Source organism: Cuculus canorus, chromosome 5, assembly GCF_017976375.1.
Source record: "Cuculus canorus isolate bCucCan1 chromosome 5, bCucCan1.pri, whole genome shotgun sequence".
NCBI classification, from domain to species: Eukaryota; Metazoa; Chordata; class Aves; order Cuculiformes; family Cuculidae; genus Cuculus; species Cuculus canorus.
In genome coordinates this window covers 65639458-65664623 of record NC_071405.1, presented here as the reverse complement: position 1 = coordinate 65664623, position 25166 = coordinate 65639458, and the positions used below count along the sequence as shown (strand labels likewise).

At 37.0% G+C, this 25166-nt stretch overlaps 1 protein-coding gene across 8 annotated transcripts in view; it reads left to right on the top strand.

The window, feature by feature from the left end:
* Positions 1–25166, top strand: part of RALGAPA1 (Ral GTPase activating protein catalytic subunit alpha 1) — a 125471-nt gene that overhangs the window by 71519 nt on the left and 28786 nt on the right. For all 8 annotated transcript variants that reach the window (XM_054068514.1, XM_054068513.1, XM_054068508.1 and 5 more), the window contains 7 exons: positions 228–411; positions 5975–6839; positions 8344–8415; positions 9336–9459; positions 11158–11313; positions 20159–20317; positions 22231–22358. In XM_054068514.1, the coding sequence (XP_053924489.1) occupies positions 228–411; positions 5975–6839; positions 8344–8415; positions 9336–9459; positions 11158–11313; positions 20159–20317; positions 22231–22358 (1688 nt within the window). The remainder of the gene's footprint in view (positions 1–227; positions 412–5974; positions 6840–8343; positions 8416–9335; positions 9460–11157; positions 11314–20158; positions 20318–22230; positions 22359–25166) is intronic.

Genomic DNA, 25166 nt, shown 5'->3' with positions numbered 1-25166 from the left:
TCTTTATTCCACTTAAATTCCACTTAAACACTCCTAACAGTTTTATTTGCAGTCAAGAGTTTGTTTCTGTAAACATTAAGCATCTAAAATATTCCAGCATTTTGTCCTGCCTATGTGGTTCTAACAAATCAATTAAAAAATGTAAATAAAAATAAATGTCATGTCTTATAAAACTATCAAGTAGAAATGCCAGTAGTTAATGACATGAAATTATTGTTTTGTTCTAGGTTCTGCATGGATGTGTCTATGGGTCTCAGTGTTTCAGCAACCCTAAATATTTTCCTCTAAGCCTTTCTGATTTGGCATGTGTGGATTACGATCCTTTTATGCACTTGGAAAGCTTGAAGGAACCAGAACCACTGCATTCTCCAGACTCGGAGAGGTCTTCTAAACTTCAGCCAGTCACTGAAGGTTTGTCAAATTGGCTAAATACATTTTCTTTCAAAACGATGTTATCTTGGTTTCCAGTATTGAAGTGTTTGTCTAAAGCGTAAGTTTTAAATTATACCTAGACACTAGGTAAGGACCATTAGTATGGAATAAGCTAATGTAATTTTGAGCAATTACTGTTCGATTAACTGAAATAAGTATCTTCTGAACAACATGAAGATTGATTTGATATGGATTCTTCTGTACTCCTTGTAATCCTTGATATGGATTCTGCTGATACTCTTTGTATCAGCAAAAAGTGTTGAGTACTGCAACATGGATAAATGTTGGTTTTCATTTGACTTTCAGCAAATTAGTTAATTTCTTTCTTAATTGTGTTCCTTTATCTAAGATTGTTTTCATTTTTTCCTATCTGACCTTGCAGTATTGAAAGCCTTTTCTGAATTTGTTAGCTTGTCATAATTTGTTGTCGATCTGTTTATACTCTAAACCCAGAGTTATTTACAAGGAGAGAATTTTTTTCTCATCTGCTTGAAACCTTAGGAGACCTGGGAATTAATGTTTTTTTTCAGAACTCAAAAATAAGCATAGAGATTTAAGAAGCTAAGCTATAGAGGAACAGCACATATTATGCCATATCTAGTAGATATCAAATGGCTACATTGGGAAGAAAATGGAAATAGATGAGATTAGTACTAATACCAGAAACTCGATGTAGTGCTATTCTCCCTCTGTATTAAGTTTTTCCATTTAGGCTTCCTTAAGGGTATTAAGAACCAGATAAATGCAGAAGCTCTTTGTAGCAGCTGTGTGCTAACAGCAGGTGATTTTGTAGTCTGTAGTGACTACGTGCTGTTTTTTATGTAGAGAAAATGGCTAATCATTGTGGCCTTGTCTAAGGCATGCTTCATCATCCTCAAGTACTTTTTTGGCCAAAGAATTCTAAACATAGAGCTGTCCCCTAATAAGCTCAGTATTGGATTGAACAAGTCTGATTTGAGAACCGTTGGCAGGAGGAGCTGTAATTATTAAATTTACTGAAGAATGAAGCAAGGTACTATAGTTGGCTTTTTGTCAAATGGCTGTGGTCTTATTAGTAAAAAATAATCATCTGCTGGGTCAGAATGAAAGAAGCTTCTGTCCTAATTACAGTCTCACCTATACATGTTATGTAAAGCTAATATTTAAAGCATTTGCCAAAATTAACTTCCAGTGCATGTTCTATTACAGTGCAGTGAATTGTAGTAGCTTTTTATGCCTGGCATCTTTTGTATTCTGTAATAATCTGTAATTACGGGTTAGCAGCAAATGCTGTGTGGCTTGTTTAATCTGACAATCTGAAAAGAAAACCCTGAATAGATGCCTCTTTAAATGAATGTGGTTGCACAAAGCCTTAGCATTGATATCTTCATCTTACATTTCCGTACGTGATCTGTTCTTTTATGATTTCTTCTTAAATTTCTAAATAAAAGTCATTTCAGATGTTCCTTTTCTCTCTTCAGTAAATTAAGGAAGCCCTGTATGTTCTTAAAGTTTCGGGGCTCTGAAATTGTAAGTCTGATCATGGAATTTAATTGGCAAACTATGGCATTATAATGCAACCCCGGTCTTGCAACCCTGGCATTTCTAGTCCACATTGCCAGGCAGAGAATAAATTTGGCAGTGCTTTAACTGATCACACGGCATCTGTTCTCCGTGGCATTGTTGGAGGAGTGAGAGAAGTTAGTGGATAACTACTAGCCTGAGATTCACTCAAGACAGGGGGTTAATTAGTACAAGCTAGCAGCAGAGCTGTATGCCAGTGGGTCAGCATCTTTTTTTTTAGCGGAGTAAAAATGCTGTCTCGTTATCTTTTTTCCAGGAATGGAAATGGGCAGGATGGCAGTTATAGGGAAATCGGAGATGTTCTGCAAAGAGAGAGTGGGCATTGCTAGGCTTTACCTTAGGTCACAAACAAAGCTGAAAGTACCGAAATGCCAGGATTGTTAAGATAGGGTGCTTTTGATCAGTTCAATAAGTGTGATTGACATATGCTCCCAAGGGCAGATCCATCACAAGTTTTGTGGATGCTTAGCCACAGTATGATGAGGTTTGTAACGATGAAGATATGGGACTTTCACTTAATCAGCAGTGTAGCGGGGATGTTTCTTCCATTTTCCATATTTCTCCAAAGGTATTTTAAACATAGATCAATAATTTTTCCTAATATGTTTAAATTGCTGAAGAAGTTGTTTACCCCATCTGATGTTTAGTCTTCGCTTTTATTTAAAAAATAGAAATATAAGGTACTTTTCTTTTAAGACTTTGCTGTTTGCCTTTTTACTGAAAGGAGATAAAAAGTGCACTTTTTAAACCCGCTTTTTACATGGTGCATCCAGATAAGCAGTTTGTGTTTTGCGAGGGATATTCTAGAGATGGCTTCTCTGTAACTGCTTAAAATTAGAAAGGAATGAGACTTCCTTAAGTTAATGTAAAATACAGGTAACTAATCTAACTGGAACTCTCTCAGGCTTCCTCTAAATGTAATGGAGAGACAGAAGAGTTTCCAGAGAGTGATTCCCATTTCTCCAAAGCGAGCTTCTGTCTGAGATGAACCAGTCTGAGTGCATCATTCTTCAGATAGCTGAAGGGGTGAGGAGAGTGAAATTTCAGCCTTAGTAGTTACTTTTTCCTTCTACCACATAACTGTAGATGTTTAGAAGCTGTTTAGCTGAAATCAAATTAGAGTTAACCACACATCTTAAAAATTAGTGGTGATGGACCTTCAGCCTTTCCACTAAAGGGGTAAGTTCACGGCTGAAAAGGATAACCAATATAACATGCTTCTAGTAAATTATCAGGTGTTCCTGTACACTTATTAGTTATATTGCCCAAGCAAAAGACGGTACCGTTGTAAAGAGAGCAGTGATATGTTCGCTCACGAATATAGACTTGCAAGGGAGCCAGGTAGACTGCTTTAATGTGTAATAGTGTGGCTTAGTTTGCAGAATTTGTGTAAAGCTATGATGGCTTCCACTATTGCGTATTTTGATCTGCCCTCCAGAAACAAAGAGCATGGTTTAGGTACTCATTTCTAAAGTTCTAGTGTATTGAATGTCCAGTTGTTCCTGATGGAGGAGATATGCTTCTAGGAACAAATTATGAATATGTGTCCTTTAAACTGCAAATTTAATTCAAAAGTCTCATATTTTCAAAAGGCATTACTGTGTTTAGTTTGGTTGTTTTGGTTTTTTTTTTTTGCTAAGGGAAACCATCAGGAAAATCTGATTGCTGAGTGGCAAAAATGTTTCAAGGTTGCTTTATTTTATTTCAACATAACAGGTTACATCTTACATTGTACTTTTCAGTATGCTTCTCTTAATACTTCTGATTTAAGTCTTCTGTGTTATTTTTAGATCAACAATTAAGTTCTGAGAGGAGACTCAGTGGAAAGTACTGTTCTCATTTCATAAAAGAAGCAATGGAAGGTTCATATCCCAGTTCTTCTGTTTTTTATTTTAATTCAAGAGCAAAATTTTGAGAGAAAAACTGGGGTAGGACTGGGAACATACCTTCCAAATTTAAATTCTGTATTCCACTCTTTGTATCATTGTATAAACTTTCTTTTCTGTATGTCCCTTAGACTCCTAAGGGAGGAAATAAATGCACAACAGGCACAATGCAACCGTGGTCTCCTTTGAGATCTTTAGGGCTTGCCAAAAAGCAGGAATAGTAATAACTTAGATGCTAACAGGTACCTCTCATTTCTTCAGTTTTTTCAGCAGAACTTTACAGAAGGCATTTAACCTACACAGTGTGAGACTTCAGGTAGCCGGGAAGCTCACATGCCTTTGCTCCTAGGAACCTGAGAAGAGTGTTACCTTACTTACCTGTGCAGTGCCAATTGCTAAACACTTGGCATAAAAATCCTGACAAAGATAAGCCAGTCTCTGCATTGTCCAGGTGCCAGTTATTACTACACTGATAAATTATTCTTCAGGTATCCGACTTATTTTCTCTTAGTCTTGTGTAAATTTACTTACAGTTCCTTCATACATTTCAGCAGATGGCACTATAACTTAATTTCCTTTTATGCTATTGATAACTGGACATGTAATTCAGCTTTGCTGAATGTTTTTGTGTTTGTAAATTTTTCAACCTCAAGAATGTTATAGATAATGAAAATATAATATCTAATTTGTTTATATTATTTTTCATACCTTAACTTATTAAAATAGTTGAGCTTATCCGAGTTTTGGAATTGTGTAAAAATCAAGTTAATTTTGCTGACTGTTAACAGGATGAAATGTTTCCCTTTTTGCAGTGCTCCCTGAAGACAGAGAAGAATGAGAATCCCGAATGTCCCTTACATGCTTTACCCATACTGGGGGGGGGACACGCAAATATATGCTAATGCTAATTGTTTACTTTTGCAGATGCAGAATGTATCCAGCACTTCAGAAACTAAAGATCTGTCATGACAGTCAATATACATTACAAATTTCTTTACTTTTCCAGTTAAACCGATTATGATGCCTTAAACTGCAAAAAAAATTTATTAAAAATTCATTTTTATTGTGTATAACTACACAATATAAAGTGAGATGAGATAATTATACCACACTTACAGATCCAAGAGCTTACATTTTCTCAGTAAATACTGAATGAAAAAGTATTGTGGTTCAGAATGACCTATAGTGTCACACTTTTGGGAGGGTGTTCTTCAGTGGGTACCCTGAGACAGTGGAGGGTTGTCTGCCGGACAGAGCCGCTTTGACCTGCTCTGTACTTCGTGGGTGATATAGAGTGGATTTGATAGAAGAGGCCCAGTAAGAATAAAGCACTGGGTTACTCCTTTTATGAATTTAGATAACATTACGCGCAAGAGGAAGGTACGCAACAGAGAAGGAGGTAGCAAAACCATATTGAAATACCAGTGCATCTCACAAGATGAATTTCATGTAGGATAGGCACAATTAACATCTTATCCACTTTTTTCCAGCCTGAAACTGCTTAAAACACAATTAGGCATGAGATTTGCTTTGTAAAATTTTGCTGCTCTTGGATTGTGTTCAGTGTAGATAGCTCAGCCTTTGGTTAGTCACTCCAGATCATCCAGTATTATTCTCAAGCTAACTGTAGCTATATGCTCCCCAGGGAAATTAAGATGGATTAGAGGTTTTGTGCATCAATGTTCCTTTGTTTTTCACAATATAATGATGTGTATAAATATAAAAGTGCACTTCACTTGAAAAGTGGACTTCTTACAACGCAAATATGATCTCTGCTTCATCAGACATTTCAGATATATTTTTACCAGATTAAGAAATCATGTATTTTAGAAGAGCCACGCCAGTTACAAAGCTACGAGTAAAGCGTCTGTGGTAGGCTGCAAAAATAATGATGATGCTTTTTCGAATATCGTAAGATGTTTCATGCTATTCATCAAAATACATATTTTCCATTACTGAGTTGGCTATGTCCTGACCTTGTAGGGCTCATCCTCTGTTTAAACTACACAAAGAAGAGGAGAAAAAAAAATTATGTAAATCTTAGTGTTGTTTTCTGAACTGTTCTTCTAAAACCCTCGTTCTTTCCCTCACAGTGAAAACTCACATGCAACAAGGATTAATTTCTGTTGCTGCTCGTACTGTGATAACACATCTAGTCAACCACTTAGGCCACTATCCTATGAGTGGAGGTCCTGCTATGCTGACCAGTCAAGTGTGTGAAAACAACGACAATCCGTACAGTGAAAGTCCTGAACTTTCTCCTGAACTTTTTGAGAACCCAAACCTTCAATTCTTTGTGTTAAACAATACTTCCCTGGTATCTTGCATACAAATCCAAGCAGAAGATGACATGCCTGGAGGAGGACTGTCTGCTGGACTTGCATCTGCTAATTCCAATGTTAGAATTATAGTGCGTGATCTGTCAGGCAAATACTCGTGGGATTCGGCGATTTTGTATGGACCTTCATCATTAGGTGGATCGTCACAACAAACATCTTTTGCACTTTCATTATCTCAACAAGATAAAACGGAAGATGCTCTTTCATCTTTTGAACATGTGGAGGATGTATCTGCAAGGGATGGAATTACACTCCAAGTAAAAAGGAAATTTAGAGACACTGTGCCAACTTGGGATACCATCAGGGATGAAGAAGATGCCCTTGATGAGCTCCTGCAGTATTTGGGTGTTACAAGCCCTGAATGCTTACAGAGAACTGGTGTCTCACTGAACATTCCTGCTCCTCAACCAGTCTGCATCTCAGAGAAGCAGGAGAACGATGTCATCAATGCAATTCTGAAACAGCACACAGAAGAGAGGGAGTTTGTTGAAAAGCACTTCAATGATTTAAATATGAGGGCTATGGAGCAGGACGAGCCAACCTCACAAAAGCCTCAGTCAGCGTTTTACTACTGCAGATTACTTCTCAGTATCCTGGGAATGAATTCTTGGGATAAAAGGTAAAAAGAAAATACAACTTAAGAAACTTACTTTTAAGGAATTCTGCTATTCTTGCCATGTAACGATAGTTGATCATAGAGTGGATTAAGCCAAATATACTCCAGGCCAGATAACGGAAAAAGAGAGGGGGATGTGCAACTAAGGGAGAAATGGCAGTTTTCTTCTGCATTTCAATCTGTCATTTAGAGAGACAGAAAGGAGGAATCTGTTGCCTTTATTGCTGTTTATATTCTTTCCTTAGAACAGCGTTTGAAGGCAAATTGAAGGAGTGATATAATTTCTAATAAGCTTGTCACCAACTGTACTAAGGGGCACTACCATGGGTAAAAAAGACATCTTTTTTTGCTTTCTTTACTTCCCATGTATCTTCCTATTAAAAAAAAAAAAAAAGTTACCTTTTTGTGCCAGGATGAGACTTTCTCATATTCTCGACTACTGTGTTGCTGGACAGTGTCCTGCAGCTTTGCCTGCGAAAAGCATGCTTGCATAGAGCCTCAAAGGTTTGCATCTGTCTTAGCTAACTACAAAGATGTGTCCCCTACTATTTATTTCAACATTGGCAACGTTTAGGTATTGTTCAGTATTGTTTAGAACAACAGGAGACAATCAAAGTCAGTTACAACAGTAGTATCTCAGTTCACATTATTTTTGTGTGGGTGTAGCTTAGGTGTATGCCTGCACGTACATGGGCAATTATTAACATCCTAGAATTTAAGGGTCTTTCTGCAATTTTCTTTCGCTATAGCTGTCAAATTCTCTATTGGAAACACCGAAATATTTTCTTACAATGAAGGGAAATTGATATCCTAGGAAAGAAAAATAGTTTGTGTCACTGAGATATCATTGGTATCGGAATTGGTGTTAAAACCCTGTTTATTTGTGTCTTTAATTCCTCAAGGCAATATAGTTTTGAACAGTACTGCTTTTAAACTCATTCCACTGTGTTTTGTGGGAAACATCTTAAGTGCAGTTTAAAAGAGATGGAAAGTGCCTTTCTTGGTCTAGCATATTGTTTTGGTTTTTTCTCTAAATTGTTACAGCTGTCTGAGTGACCAGTGAGCCGTATTCTGCGCTCCTGCAATACAGAATAGCTAAAGCTCTGTTTAGTGCCCTAGGACAGTAGGTTATGGGAGTGACTTTTGTCACTAAGCACATATATTTTGACCAAGTAAAGTGTGCAGGTTATTATGCATCAAAGGGAATTCTATCTGTTCTTCTGTAGAGAAGAGATGGATTTCAGTTGGATCCAGTAGGTTGACAGAAGAAAGCGGAAAGAAGTAAAGTTTGTTCTCAGGGCTATAGGGGGCACAGATTTCCTAGAGAAAAAAAATTGCTTGTACATTTTTTTTTTTAGAGATCTGAATATTTTATTTAGGTAAAATAAAGGCAAAGTATTTGTTGACTGTTCTTACGTGGACCTGGAAATGTTTTTGTACCGTCCTTGTACTGTTCTGTATCCATTAGTGAACAGGTGATCAGAAAGTTACAAATTTCTTTATTTAGAAGGAGCTTTCATCTCCTGAAGAAGAATGAGAAGTTACTTCGAGAACTCAGAAATTTGGACTCAAGACAATGGTAAGTTATTTTAGTGGCTCCCTACTTGTTTAAGTGTGCTTATATTTAAATGCCTCTGATTTGCATAGATTAAACTATTTTTTAAAATACTTTTGTATCATTATTCATGCATTTTGCACATTTATGATTGGTGTTATATTGAAGTTACATCAGTGTTATTTGTAGAGTGAAACTATCATGAGAACAGAACAAACTCCAAAATACTTAAAGTTATGAACATTTGTGGAATATACATATTCCAAGAACATGGAGTAGTTTTTAAACTTTGGTAAATCAAAGTTTTGATAAAGATATTTGATAAATTGCATTATTAGCTTCAGCTAACTGTTTATATTTTCCAGTACTTTTAGCTGAAGAGATGGAATTCTAGTTGGAGTTGCATCACAGAATTAAAAACTTGGAATTGTTTTTGTAGAAGTTGAATTAAAATCCAGCAGAGGCTTTAGAAGTGTGAGAAACTGCGTTCAGTTGCTCCAATGCCTTTTTAACAGCAAGCTGTGGACAACATTGCTATAGTACTTAAAGATTCTTTATTCATCTGTTCAAGCTGCATCTGCCACAGCATTCACAAGGCATAGGTGTTAATAGTCAGGGCGGTGTTGATAATACCTGTGTTACAGGTTTTGGTCGTTTCAGGAGCCCATCTATTCCATTAGCGATTGATACTGTCAGCACCGTCCTACGTCTTAGATGTGGTGAAAGGGCTAAATGTTCTTCATGTACAGCAAAACTTTAGGCTTTTGAGAAGACCAGACTAGAAAAGAGGGAATATATAGAAGGTATTTAAAAAGAAGCCATGTACTTTATTTCTACTATCTTTTTTCTATATTTTAAAAGCCATCCTCTCTGTGTACTGTTTGAATTTTTGGTTTCATATTACTATAGGCCCTGTTATGCAGTGACTGTCCTCTGTTTTGCAGCCGGGAGACACACAAGATTGCAGTGTTCTATGTTGCTGAGGGGCAAGAGGATAAACACTCCATTCTTACTAATACCGGGGGAAGTCAAGCCTATGAAGATTTTGTAGCTGGTCTTGGCTGGGAGGTATTTATTAAAATGTTTTTATTCTAAGTCTGTTTACAGAGAAAATTACAGATACCTTTAGATATGTTGTAAGACTTTGGTTCTTTAGCATTACTCACAAGTACTGAAATACACTGTTTTGCAAGTTCGGTGTAGAGAATAATTCTATTTTTAATTTCATTAGCAATACTAGCTGTTTAGTTTTAAGCTCTTTCGATGTAAGAAAGTTTGTGCAGGCAGACATGATTCTTCAATGTGTAGTCTTGTACTTGCCTTTCATGGACTGATTGGGAGGCATCTTGATTTTCCTGTAGACTTCAAAGTGGTAAGTCCAGTGAAAGCTGAGATTTGCTCAAATTTGGGAATCCAAAAAATACAAACGTGAGCTTGTCTCATGCTCCCTTCTTCCTGCCTCCTACTGCAGGCAGGATGTTCCCACACTCCATGTCTCTTCCAGCAGTCAGAAATACTGTGAATGTACCCCATCATCCATATGGACCTGCAGCTTTTTAGTCACTAGTTACTGTTACAAGGATCTCCTTCTTTTGCATCCTTTCTTTCTGACCTCATAGGAGTAACTTCCATTATAAAGTTCATCACAGCACTGTCACACAGAAGTACAGGAATCACTACTGCTCATGGCTGGCTGCGTAAGAATCTTCAGGTTTTCTGTTCCCTTTGTGACTTGTGTTCATCAGGAGTGACTTGTGTTCATCAGGAATGTCCGCATAAGTGTCTATGTTATTTGCTCTTTCTCTTACTCTGTAGATATATAAAAGCACTACTAGTTTAGCTGAGTGGATAATGGCTCTGACTTTTACACAAGAGCAGAGGAAAACGGCTTGAAATCTGTTGACTGTCACAAACGTGGATTTTTATTTCCCACATTCCTGATTCCTCAAGAGGAAAAAAAAAAATCACATTAGTGTCTTGAAATACCATCCTTTAGTCGGTTAATTCTCTTAGACTTTGTTAGCTAGATTAAAGAGTTGCTAATTCAGATTAATATTCCACGATGAGACATTGACTATTTTAACCTCTTAACATTAAATCCTGGATCCTTTATTAACAGAAAAGCAACTGTATCCCATGTGGGCAAAGATTAGATGTATTGACAGCTGAGATATGGCTTTCTTTAGGCACTGTTGTAAAAGTGAAAAAGCACATTAAGCATGCTTGCTTATGTCAGTGCCAAACTACTTCTGTAGAACTCAGGCTTACAAACTTATTTACAAACTATCAGTTAGTTTCCTATTATTTTTTTCATATTCACAGAATGAAAATTCCTCAGGAAAGCATATAAGGAAGGTAACATGACGATTTAAAGTTGCCTGGCTCTCACACAGGTTTTTTTCAGAGCTCAGTTCAAGGCTGATATAGTATCACAGAATTTAAAAAAAAATTCAAAAAGTAAGTGACTCAGTCAACTGATCAGGGAATAATGCAGTAAAATATTCATTTACACAACCTTTCATTTTCTCTAACTTCACCTTCCCAGAAGCATCTGTGGTAGTGATGGAAAATAGTGTCACTGCACTGCTGTTCATTTCCAGCCTAGTCAGCGAAGCTGAACTCTTTAGGAAAGCGTATCTGTACTGTTGTGAAAAGAATCTTCACTTTTAAAAATCCAATTGAAAGTTCATTTTAAAGCATAAAGAATGTACTTATTGCCTGATAATACTTTTCCCCCCCCTAATACTTTCTGGGCTTTATTTCTAGGTAAATCTCACAAATCATTGTGGCTTTATGGGAGGACTGCAAAAAAACAAAAGCACTGGATTGACCACTCCATATTTTGCTACCTCAACAGTAGAAGTAATGTTCCATGTGTCAACGAGAATGCCTTCTGATTCAGATGACTCTCTAACAAAAAAGGTAGATGTTTCTGAATAACAGATTATCTTTTTGTAATTAACCCAGAGAAATTAGAGTCAAAGAAAGTCTAAAAAAAAGTGTAAAATGTCATGATACCTTTACCTGCTAATAGTTGATATTTTAGTGAAATAGGTTTAAGTCATATAAATTATTCTTTACCAATTTCTAATTTTGCCACACTGGTGATTTTTGCCATCATTGGAACTGTTGGCAGGGTCACATGTTGGCTATTAACATAATTTCCCCTTTAATAAAAAGTAAAAAATATAAAGAATTTGACAATGTTTATTTTATATAAAGTGTTTTGTCTTGGAGCAGGTGCAGATGCTCAGCAGTGATATGATCTCTCATAGCCATATTAGGAAAAAAATATTTGCTGTATTGGTATCTTTTTCTTTAGAATTTAATAAATTCTACATTAGTGATAATAAGTTACAGTCTCAAATGTGTCCTATTATAAATGAACAATTGGCTATCATTAGGCTGTCCCCTGTCCTGCATACATACATCTTCAGATGTGCTAATCCATTCAGTAGGACACGTTAATGAGCACTGGTTGAAGTGTAATATTGGAGGAACTGAAGCTGGTTGACCTCTCCACGGAGTTTAATACTTGTAATTAAATTAGACAGTAGACGGTTTGTAAAGAGAGAAATAGCCATGCCTCTGGCAAGCTTCAATTATTAATGACTTTTTTGTTCTTTGTGTTCAACCCGAAGAAAAGAATATTATTTTTATTGTTATTATCATAGACTGACTATGAGTTCTAACTTCTCACCGTCACATCTTAGATTGGTTTGTTTGATGGGGTTTTTGTTAATTAAAAAATGGGGTTTTTTGTATGCCTGTGGTGCCAGGTCCCTTCTGTTCTTTATTTCCTAAAGTAGAGCCAGGGTTATACTTAGGTTGTTAAATGATTTTAATAGCAGAATTTACTAATTTTGAAATAAGAGTGTTGTTGTGTTATAGAACAATGTCTATATCTATTGGGTGTTTTCGAAGTTGACTGGCTTCTCTATTTTTTAAACAGAAACTTGGTTTTTTAAGACATGGCTTGCATTCACCCCTACGACGTTTGTTTGTGATCTGTTTGAATTTGAGCATTAAAAAGCATTGACAAGTGGAAAGATGGGTCACAGTGAAAATGAATAAATAGTTTGCAAATGCTGTGGACTTCAGCAGAACACAAAAGCAGCACAGGCAAGATGTCATGTCTGGGTCCAGGCACGTTTTGAATCTACATATGTAGGTTGCCTGCCAGGCGCAGTTCAGTGCTGGTCTTGGCCCCCTGTGATTTAGCTTATGAAAATGATGTCAGATGGACTTTCTTTTAACAACTCTACCTTGCCCCGGGCCTTTTTCCTCTCCTGCATTACCCACAATCTCGTTCTTTAGTAATTTGGGATATTTGAGGTCTGTGTGGATGTGTAGAGTGTATCAAAGATTGGGATTATATTTGTAGCTCAACTACGGATGGACTATTTAATCAAGCTAGTTTATTTCTGTGTGACTTGCTTTCCTGTTCTTCCCCTGTGTGTGTGTTGTTCATTTTAAGCCCAGTTTCCCCATGAATGGAGGCTTGTGAGCCTGCCGTTATGTCTCTCCTCCCTTCCTTATCACCTTTTGGCCCATTGCAATGGAATTTAATGGAAACATGTTTCAAATGTAGTGATTTCATGTGTGTTTAATGAAGATAGGATAAATAAAAGAGAGAGAGTGAGAGAGACTTCTAGTACTTCTGCTCAGCAGATAAAGGCTGCATGGGAAAGAGCGTTAGATATCAAGGAACCAACACCAGAGAGAGATGCTAAGAAATTCACCCCAAACTTGAGAAAAGCATCAACTGAAATTTGCATCTTGGGAGAAACCAGGAAGTGGTATCAAGAGTCATGAGCAGGAAAACGGGCTTAACTCTTTTATTATTGCTTTAACTACTGGTGCTGATTAGACTGAACATGTCAGTGAAAGGAATGTGTTTTATGAGATACTCTCCAGCTCACACAGTATAGGGGACCTCAAAATCATTTATGACCCTAGTGCGTGCTAACAACTATAGCTGTTCCAAGTGCATGTACTTTTTGTGACCTCCAGAGGAACTTGAGTTTTGAGCTTGTCCACAGGTCTCTTGTGCTTTCTTTGTCTATTTCATTTAATGAGAGAAAAACAAGTAATCTTGGCAAGAGTTGACTTAGAACTGGTGCAGGGTTTTATGTTGTAAATGTGCCTAGAGGTGCATGATAGGTTCATCTTATAAATGGAAATTAAATTAAATTAAACCTGAACTTCTTCCTGACAGTCCAGCCACTACAAAATCAAGATGCGACCATTTCAGTCTTAAGCCAATTTTAAACTTATTTTCCATCAGTCTTACAGAGTAGTAAATAAAACTTTTAAGTGTCTTGGAAACCTCTGAAGCATTTGTTTCTGAAGACATGAGCAAGAGCGAAAAAGACATAAATTCGGGGAGAACAGATGAAAGTCTTCTAAATTTGTAGAGGAACATGGCATTGAATATAAAATATATAAAATAGGTATTTACTATGCATATAGTAAATTGAAGATTTAATGCTGATAATGCAATCCATTTTGCTTTTCTTAGAATTAAAAGTTAGAGTAGAATCATAGAATAATAGAATGATAGAATCACAGAATAGTTGGGGTTGGAAGGGACCTTAAAGATAATCCAGTTCCAACCCCTCTGCCATGGGCAGGGATATCCCAGTGGCTCAGGCTGCCCAAGGCCCATCCAACCTGGCCTGGAACACCTCCAGGGATGGGGCAGCCACAGCTTCCCTGGGCAACCTGGGCCAGAGCCTCATCACTCTCATGGTGAAGAAATTCTTCCTAAAGTCCAGTTTAAATCTGCCTCTCTCCAGTTTGTACCCATTCCCCCTGGTCCTATCCCCACAAGCCTTTGTGAACAGCCTCACTCCAGCTTTCCTGTAGCCCCTTCAGGTGCTGGAAGGTCTCTATAATATCTCGTCTGAGCCTTCTCTTCTCCAGGCTGAACAACCCCAACTCTCTCAGCCTGTCCTTGTAGGGAAGGTGCTCCAGTGCTCCAACCATCTTTGTAGCCTCCTCTGGACCCGTTCCAACAGCTCCATATCCTTCTTACGTTGAGGATTCCAGAACTGGACCCAGTATTCCTGATGAGGTCTCACAAAAGGAACAGAGGGGCAGAATCCCCTCCCTCGCCCTGCTGCCACACTGCTTCTGATGCAGCCCAGGACACGGTTGGTTTCTGGGCTGCGAGCGCACATTGCCGGCTCATGTCGAGCTTCTCATCGACCAGCACCCCCAAGTCCTTCTCTGCAGGGCTGCTCTTAATCACATCATCCCCCATCTTGTAGTCATATCGGAGATTGCCCCAACCCAGGTTCAGGACCTTACACTTGGCCTTGTTGAACCTCATGAGGTTCTCAGAGGCCCACTTGTCCTGTCAAAAGTATTTACACTACCCTTATGAGAACAAGGGTTCTTGCAAAGAAAGTATCAGGATTAAATGAAACTGTGAAGACTCTCGGTTCAGAGTGAGAAAGTTCATCTGTGTGCCGCTACAGGTTATCATCTGTCTAGCTTCTCCTTCCTTAGCCTGATAAAGGAACAAAGGTATTATAGGTGAGAATATTAGACTCAGGATATATAAATAAATATTAGTAATGTTGTTATTGGAATACTAATTCATCTTGGGCTTTGGATGTATTACATGATTACATGTGTGACATTGTCCTAACCACATAAAAGATTTATAGCTCCCAGTATTTATAGCTGTTTTTCTCATTGTGGTATTATTATTCCCATTATTGGGAACATGAATGTTATAGTTATTAGGCCAGTATTTTTAGAGGTACAATTAAGTATGTACTTTGCTTTTAAAAAGAAAAAAAAACCAAATGCACCATAGTCCTTGAAACAAAGTTTTGTGAAAAATTCATCCCGAGGGTGCATGCGTTGTAGGTAGATAGCAGTGCTGCCTGCGTTTCATGGGCAAAAGTAGCTGCGTTAAGCCATTACATCAGTTGTATCTGCTCCTTCTGTTCTTTTTATAATGAATGCTTTAATTTTTTAATAAGAAAAGTTTGGGCTAGCAGAAGAAAATACAATAGCCTTTTTTCTTTCTCCTTTAGGTAAGTGAGTATTAGAAATTACAGTAATTTTGGCAAGAGTTCAAGGGTTAATGCAACAGATAAATAAAAGGAATTTTCTGTAAATTGAGCCCTGCATTATTTCACTTGTCTTGCCTTTCCAAACCTAACTCATTTAATTTTAAAAAGTAAATACTTAAATTCTTCCTGACAGTGTGCTTTGCTTTTACTATCGTTTATTACTTCAATTATACTTGGTATCACTTAGAACAATCTACCATTTGGAAATTTCAGTATAGCCTGCAGCTTAGTATTAAATCTGGCTGCTATTGTAACATGTACAGCATATGACGCTAATGTATCAAAATTAGATTTGATCATCCCTCCTGGTTATATTTATTTCACGTTTCTTTTGTATTTGGTTAACATAAATGTATTAGGAGAGCTGACACATGATGATGGCTGTAGAGTAAGAACATTTTAAAGTATTTAGAGTTAGATTTGAAATTTCGGGTAACCTAACAGTTGGTCATTTTTATATATTTGTTTTAATGGAGTAGAGTTTCAAAGCAAGCCTGAAAAAAATCTTGTTTGCCTCTGAAATCTCCTCAGGGCTCTCTTTCCGACAGCTCAGGTTCAAAATGGCTAAAACAGAGCTCTTAATCTCTTTCTCATTGCCACCTTTCTGGATCGCCACGGATAACATGACCATTGCGCCTGTCACTTGTGCTTATAGCCTGAAATCATCTTTAATTAGGTTCACTTTCTAGATTCTTACATTCAGTCTGTGATGAAGACTGTCCTTTTTTCTGCACAACGTTTCTTGCAAAATAGCCTTTCCGTACACACGGTTAGAATTTATCTGCTGTATCCTAAACTGTTATTTTGATTGGTGAACCTTCCTTTCTCTGATCTTTGAATTTCATTCTTAAAGAATGCTGCTATAAAAGACATTTTTTTGTCTACTCTTTAATGCCTTTTTACACTTTATTTGCATTTGTCCATCTCCATTTTGTGTCTTGCTTAATGCCTAGGTAATAAACTCTCTAAAGCAGTTTGATCTACGCTTATGCAGCATTTAGCATTTTAGAATATTGGTATGTAACCTGTAGTTCCAGGTGTTTCAGCTCTCGTGTATTACCAGTTACCTGAAGATAAAATTATTTTAGAGATTTTTATTTATACTATTGCTGTGCCTTGTATCTCTAATAAGGATTTGCGGTTTATTTTGCTTACTGTGATTTACGTACATACAAAGTTGTAAATTTAGGAAGACAAGAGTCAGGACATGAGTGTGAAGGTGTAGTGGCTTACACAGCTCGTCTGAGTTTTCAGTAACCATCGACACAGATTTCAGTCTTCGTACATGTACGTTCAGTGTGCACCTAGTCTGATTTCGTTAGGGAACATCGAGATCACACCTTATTCTTTGGAAATGATATTGCTGTCTGTCCTTTAGGTTTCGGTGAGCAGAGGTGGCTGTAGCTTAGGATCTTTGTACCAGTTGTGTCCAGGACACTGAATTCTGGGATGCTTCCAGTTCAAAACGAAGACGTAAAGAATCCAGGTTAAACTTGAAAGAGATCAGGCTCTGGCTCTCCTGTGGTGTAATAATTACAGTGAATGATGGATTCTCCAACTGTTTGCTGTGTTTGCAGGAGAGCTTTGTCGTGGAGCACTGCTCAATTTCAAGGTCCTTCAATAGGGAACTGAAAAATGAAGAAGAAAAACTGAAATTCTTCTTTATAAAAAGTTTATGCAAAACCTAACGGACCTTGGAAAGCTTTTCAGGACAATTTCAGGTATTGGATTTCTTCCATGAAGCAAGTGTTGTTGATGAGTCAAGTTACCACTATTCAAGCTTTCTTATAAGCTTTGCTTGCTGACCAAAGTGAGGACATCTGAAAGAAGCAATAAGGAACACTACCTTAGCATCAGAACTTCTGATCTGCTCTTAAAAAAGGAATGGAATGACTTATCCAGAATTTAATTATTCTCCAAAGCTAAAGATGAAATCAGCAACACCCAGTCTTGTTTGTCTATCATTTTTGTCAGTTTTCTACCTCTTATAATGGAAACAAGGCATTGATCATAGTTTTGATCTTGAGTACTTTATGTCTTATTATAAACCACTATTCACTGTTCTATACCATCACCCACCTACTCGCACCATCTGTTTTTGACTCATTCTATTATATGTCGCAGAGTTGCCATTTTACACTTTACTCAAGCTGGATCATTGTTAATTCATCCTTGTTAGTAATCATCAGGTGAAACACACCTAACAGGACTTGGAACTCATTGGAATAATGTGATTCATTTTCCATTTCCTCTGAAGAAGTTAGTACTTTTAGCCTGGAATGTATCTTTATACCTCTGTGAGTGTATAAAGCAAACTTGGGAGTTGGAGAGAAAAATCACTAATAGCTTCAGTAGACTTGACATCCAAAAATACATGTCCCTTGTCAGTAGTCCTTCTCCTGAAATAACCACACAATATGATTTTATCACACCAAAATCTGTCAGTTTAAGTCCTGTCCTGTCTGATTAGCTGCAATTATCAGTAATGGGTATGCAGGGACAATCTTCGGTAAAAGAAATTCAGAGAAGTGATGCCCTAAAGAAGCTGCACTGTCTAAACTATATGTTTTGGATATTAAAACCATTTATTTGGCACCTACACTGATGCTGTCCGTTATTTCTATCAATGTATGACTTTGTTTTCTTTGAGTCCAAGGATAGTTAGTAAAGGAGGGATGACTCTTCTAGTAAATAGTTCAATATTGCTGAATTAGGAATGGTGCAGTGTAATGATGAATGCATCGGTCTTAGTTGTTTTTGGCAGTAAGTTCAATGCGTTCAGGTTAGTCGGTGTACCAGATGGCCATCCTTCAATCTAGGATCATGTAGTTTTTTCATGTTCCACAAGATTTCATATCTAAACTGATTTGCCTCTTGCATTCTCCTTGGTTAGGCAACCTCATCCTTTCTGAGCTTTTCACTTGCTTCGAAGCGCAGGCGCAGTAGTTAGTCCCTTATGCTCTTCTGTCACCATCTTATTTCAACCAACAGTTTGACTGACACTTCACCTAGGAGAGTAGGAGAAGTTCAGGCCCTCAAAACGATTCCACAATTAGTTGTCTTTTACGACATTTGTCACTGCTAAGTGTCATCCAAGGTTTCTGCAGCTGGTGTTTGCATGGTGCACATCAGTCATTCCCGTTGCTTCCTTGGTTTGTTCTAATCTCATCAAATAAAACTCAATGCAGTGAATGTTGTTATAAGCAATTCTTTGTTGGGCTGGGTTCGCTGTTGGCACAAGAGCATCCCTTAACTGTTTTTCAAAATAATTCAGCTATCTACAAAAGAGGCAAGAACAGCTCACTTCAAAGAACTGTAGTCATTGGAGATTAGATGTATGTGTGATCTGATCCAAGCAAAACAAATGATCTGTTGATCATCAGACAAGATGTAGGGTCTTGATGCCATCTGTACTTTGCCCAGTCCAACACTGAAGAAATTTCTTCTCTTATATTAAAAAAACCCAAAACAGACTGTTTTTCAGTCTGTTATAATTTAAAGCCAACAGAAATGAGCAGAGGTGGTTTTTTTTTCCCCAAGTCATCTGCTGACAATCTGTATAAGACCGTCAGATAAGAAGGTGGCAGCATTCCAGGGGTTTTTGTATTATAAACAAGTGAATACTTGCGATGAAATTTCTCTGATGACTGTGTGTATGTTTTGGTTTTATTTAAAGTGCAGTTATGTTCTGAGAATGGATACAGAAAATTGTGGCTTTTTTGTATACAACCCTTCTTGTAAGTGCTCAGATTACTATCTGCATGTTACCTGTTAACAGCAGTTCACAGTGCTGTCCTTTGAATAACATCAAGGCAATTGTTTGACAAATTCTACCTACCTAAAGCAGTGCAAACGGACGGAAAACTAGGGATGAAGGCAATTGTCAGCTATTACAGCTGATGAACTGAGGGGGAAAAAAGAGATTCCAGCATGACTCTTCAGAAACAGCCCTTACTGGAAAGAAACTCATGTTTAATAGTCTGAAATATATTTGATCAGTGTATGTAAAGCCTCTGTCCACAATGCTGACGTTTGTTGACGTTAGATGGTAATATTTAGCAGAAGGAGCATTCTGGAGCTTCAGCACAGATAATTCCAAAATGTTCAGGATATTTCTTAATCTGGTTATACGATTGCAACTGAGGATACGGCATGGATTTTGAGGAACCCATTTGGCTATTCTGAGCCAAATCAACAGCTGTCTGGGTTGGAGGGAGGGACAGAGTAATTTTACAAAATTACAAAATTATACAGGTTTCATGGGAAATTAACATTTAGTTCAGTTAATGTAGGGACTGTGGAAAATGCAGTAGGTGTTGTCCTTTGAAAGCATTTTGTTTGTAGTAGCCAGTTTGGAATTTACTGCAATGATGACACCAAAGACTACTCAGATATGTAACTTTTAAGCAGATGTTCATTCATATAATTTTGACTTACCTGTTAATTTTAATAGACATTGGCACCAGTGTATAAAAAAACAATCTATAGCACAAACAAATACTGTGAACTAATACTGTCACTGAAATTGTAAGAAGACTGTAGTGTAATTTGGTTATTTCATTCATTTTTCTGTAGTGTTTTTTTTAGTAGGCTTGTCCTTTTGAAATATGAACATTTAGTATAGCTGTTTTGCTATAGAATGTATTTAATCTGATGGGTTTTTATCCCTGCTTTTCCAGCTGAGACACTTAGGAAATGATGAAGTACACATTGTCTGGTCAGAGCATACTCGAGATTATAGAAGAGGAATAATTCCAACAGAATTCGGTGATGTTCTTATAGTTATCTATCCCATGAAAAACCATATGTTCAGTATCCAGATCATGAAAAAGCCTGAGGTAAGAGGTTTTCTCTTGTACTTCCTTTGCATGTTTAATATGGACGGAGTTTTGTTTAAAGACTGAGGTTTTGATATAATCCATTGATCCAACAAGGAGATGTGTCTTTAGCATTGACAGTTACAGTGGTGGTAGGAGGAAGAGGGAAGAACTCAGTGAGTACAAAGCATAGTAAAATCAGTAACTTGAAATTGCAAGGGCCTAATCCTGTCAAGTGTATCTCCTAACATCATAAACTGGAAATAAATCTAGAATATTCTGTGTAATCTTTCAAATATTAAGATAAACTTGGTGAACTTTTTTATCAAATTTAATACACAACTGGGTGACTTGAATAATAATGTGCTCCAGTTTTCTCCATTCGTGTCATATTCCCCTTTCTTCTTCTCAAAGCTATTTTTAACTTTCTTCTTGTATCCATGCAACAATTCGGAGATTAATTCGACAAAACAAAACCATTCAACTTTTAGGCATGTGAACACAAACTCTTTCTAATGACTGTTCCTCAGATGTCTGTACTGGCCCTGTAAACAGTGGTTTAGGGTAGTGAACGCTGAGTAAAAGTGGTGAAAGTGATGTTGGTACTGCATAATTTCTGTGTGATGTCACTTGACATGGATTTCTATACTTTAAATATTAAATTTTTTCTAGAAGCACTAATATTAATAAATATCATACGACAGAAATAGGATTCCCTCTGTATGACGACTGCTCTATAGGAATGAAATGATACCCAGTACATGGTCTTGTTATTACTGAGTTACTTATGTTTTTAATTAATAAGTATATTCTTTCTCTTAGTACTTTGAAGTACAAAGAGTTGCATTATTTGGGATGTGCAGCCTAAGAAGGAAAAAGAACACTGCTGAGAGCAGGGATCGCTGTTAGTCCAAAAAGAGGCCCTTGTACGTGAGAAAAGTGCCTTCAATCAGATTTCAGTATTCCCAAAACTACATTAAATTAAAGACGACAAAAATAATACAGGGATCTAGAATTCTTTTGCAGTGTTCGTTTAATTTTAGCAGGTAGAATATTTAATCTGCACTCTGCTGTGTTTGCTGACCAGATGCACAAACTTTGCTCTTCTTAACGTGCTTTTTGCTGGCAGCTTCAGAACTTTATTCACACATACAGAAAATGGAAATGCTGAAGATATTTTAATTTCTTTTTTTTTTTAATTGCAAAATGATGATTGATTACAGAAAAATATAATGCCAAAACCTAAGATCCATTTGTTCTGTAAACCTTTTGGGTGCTACCTATACTGAACATCAAGGTTTCCTGCAGACTGCACAAATAAGGCTTTATACTTAGGGTCCAAAGAGGCCAAATTCTCACCGCAGTTTGCTGTTGTAAAGGGCTTACAATCTATTTGTATAGAGACAATAGAAAGGAAGAAAAACAGATAGAAGAAGAAAAGAAACTGGAAGGTGAGGGTTGGCCCACCAGTAGTTTTATGCCAGTTGTAATTTTATGCACTGAGCTGTGCCTTATGGAAATGTTATATCTAAAGTTATGATAAATATTATCTTAAAGTTCGAGTAATTATTCCTTTTGCTTACTACCGCCTACAATATTGTCATCTAACCTTTCAACCTCAAACATTGTATGCATGACTGTTCCTAGGATTTTGGCAGCAAATGTTGGAAATAAGCTTTGATGAGACATGGTATTCAAACAGTTGCTTAATTTGCTTCAAATGCTGTGTTAACTGTTACCAAGGATATCGAGCAGTTATATGGCTGTGTATTTCCATGAGAGAAAAGGTCTGTCATGGAGCACAATAACTGGTTTGATTATCTAGCAATGAGAAATAAAAAATGATATATTTGAGTGCTCTATTGTCAGTGTTGATTGCTAATTGTTATCGCTAAGATCTTGCTTTATGTTGAATTTCTTAATTTTTTATTCAGGTTCCATTTTTTGGTCCACTCTTTGATGGTGCTATTGTGAATGGAAAAATTCTTCCAATTATGGTTCGTGCAACAGCTATAAATGCAAGCCGTGCATTGAAATCATTAATCCCATTATACCAAAACTTGTATCCTTTCACTCAAATGGTTTCCAAGGCATATGCATCCACTTGAAGTAGATATGATCTTCATGTTTTCTGTCATATCTTTGTCATCTTAAGTGAAATATTTTCTTTTTTTTTTATGGTGATGGTGCCTCTAAGAAACTTAAACTCATAGAAGACAGTTCATATGAAGATCAGCTCTTCTTAATTAAGTGTACAATAGATTCACTGCTGAAAAATCACCTGATTTGAATATTTTATAACCTGTACTTACCATTTCTTGTTAAACAAAATTATTTTAATGACCATTTTATCAGTAGGCTTTGTAAAATAACAATGTCATGGTATTAATAATCTTTCTTTCCTTACAGATATTTAGTATTTATCCAGTACTAATGTGACTTAGTTTGATTTTTCTAGTCCCAAGAAGGATATCAATGCTGTTTTCCTTCAAGATGAGAAATTTTTTAATTTTTGTTGTCAAAATTATATTAATGTCTTTGTAAGGATGTCAGAAAGTATTATCTTGGGGGTTTTTGTTGGAACTGGAATTGTAGTTTTTTGAAAGAACTGCTCTTGGAAGAATAGAATTACCAACCAGAAATCAAAAAACCGTAAGGTAAGTAAGTCCTTATTCCTCTCCCCTTCTTAAGATGGAGTTCTGCTATCGTTAGTTAAATCAACAAGAACATACTATTTTTTAATTTCATGTATTGAAAGGTAAGTTTTAAAATTTTGATCCAAAATAAACTCTGTGCTTAATTTCCACCCGAGCTTTAGATACTTGTATTTGTCATATGATAGATAAAATACCCTGTTTTTTATAAGTCTGACTGTTAATACTCAGAGGTTTGGATAAGATATGAAGGAGTGGATTTACAGATGAATGATGGATAATGTTTGATGTGATCACATTAAATGACGCTTGTGCCTTTTCTGTAGATGACAAATGTTGATTCATTGTACTTTTATGTTTGGAAAGGTCCGATCTTTTTGTCATTACTCAAATGGCTTAATCAAATAATTTAAAATGTATTAGCATCATTATACCGTGAAAAGTGATGACTTATAGGCATTATGTTGATGTATAGTGATGAGCAATTGAAAAACAATTTACTTTGAAATAACAAACTTTCAGTACCAACAGACCTTACAAACTTGTACGTTTAAACTTCCTTACGGAATATGGAAGTTGTAATAAATTCCTTGGACATCACTTGCCAGCTCAGTGTCTAGGAATTGGCCACTTCGTAAGAGCTTTGTATTGCATTTTCACTTTTACTTCAGGTCTCGAAATTGTACTTTTTATATGCATCAAAGCACTGCGTGTCCCTTATGACATAATGTGGCCTCCACTGAAATGTTCATATTTGTCTCCTGCTATGTTTAGCACAATAACTGGAAAGCATTACGTATATTTAATATGAGATAGCATTGGTTGATGGCTTTCATATCATTACTTGTTAAGCTTATAAAGCACCAGTTGATTGGGCACTGGTGTTAAAGGACAGCTTTGTTAAGTAGTTGGTGGAATTTTTTTTTCCACCTGGCTTGGAGTATCTTATTCAGTGCTTTGTATAATACTTTAAAATGAGGGTGTGGGTGGTTCTTTAAAAGCTGTTTGCTTGGCATGACATTAGAAAAAACTCTGCAATCCTCCGTGGCCCGGATTAGGCTACAGTGGAGCCAGTTGTGGCACTGGAGAACAGCAAAAGAAGTTACACTTCAAAGTTTGGCCTAGGTCTCAGTGGTTTAAAAAAATCTTTATTAAAACCATCATGGACATTTTCTTGGTGTTCAACCGCGGACCAGATTTGAAGTCAAAAGGAATTTCCCTTACGTAGGAATGGCAAAGACTGGTGAGTGTTTCCTGTAACACGGGCACGGTCTGTTAACTGGGAATGTTTGAAAATTGAATCTAATAATGTTCCTGCAGTAGCAGGGAATTGAAGACATCAAGGGTTGTCTTCAGTGTCTTTTGCTTTTTTCTTCCGGCATGTTATAGCTATGGCTGTAGCAATTCAGTACCGGCTTTTAAGTTTATTGTGGACTGAAGTGTGTCAAGGCGAGGAGTATTTTATGGTCTGTGGTCAAAGAGCTTTTCTGGAGATCACCAGACTTCATGTCTCTTGGAGAAGACAGGACTCATTGATCAAGGTGGTCTTTTCTTGTGTTGGAGTGTTGCTGGAGCAAAGAAAAAGAGGTCTCAGAGTTGTGAAAACATATGTTGAAAGAGGGAGGGAAAAAACAGAAGAGCAGTTTTTCAGGCGATACATCAAAAGCAGAGGCCCAGCTGGAGAAGTGAAGCTGATAATCCAAGCTTCCCACATGTCCACAACCATCCAGTGTCAGTGTAAGAGAATTCTGAAGTGGTCGGTTCAAAATTAATCTTTGTTTGTTAACTTACGAGTATCTAATATACCGGAGCAGCGTGAGTTTGTTAGGAACTTAAATGATGTTTAGTAGAAATTCAGTTTAATGTGGATCGTGGGGGAATGAAAATACTTAAGAGTTTTGTCAAACAGAACACATTTCAAACCCTACACTCGGGTTTTAGCTCTCTTAATTTCCAAGCCAGCATCAGTGGACAGATGTCACCATGCCTGCAGGTATGTAGTTTCATTTCACTGTGCTGTGTAATGCTGATGGGCACCTTTGGACTCAGCGTGGAGTTACGAGGATATGTAGGTCTGTGAATATCTATATTTGAGAAATATTTACATCACCATGTTTGTGGTGAGGATGGATCATGGTAAACTCTTAATGAAAAAGCAGTACTGTGTTGATTTGCTTGTATATGGAACATGAAGAGAGTGGCACCGAGTTTTGCCC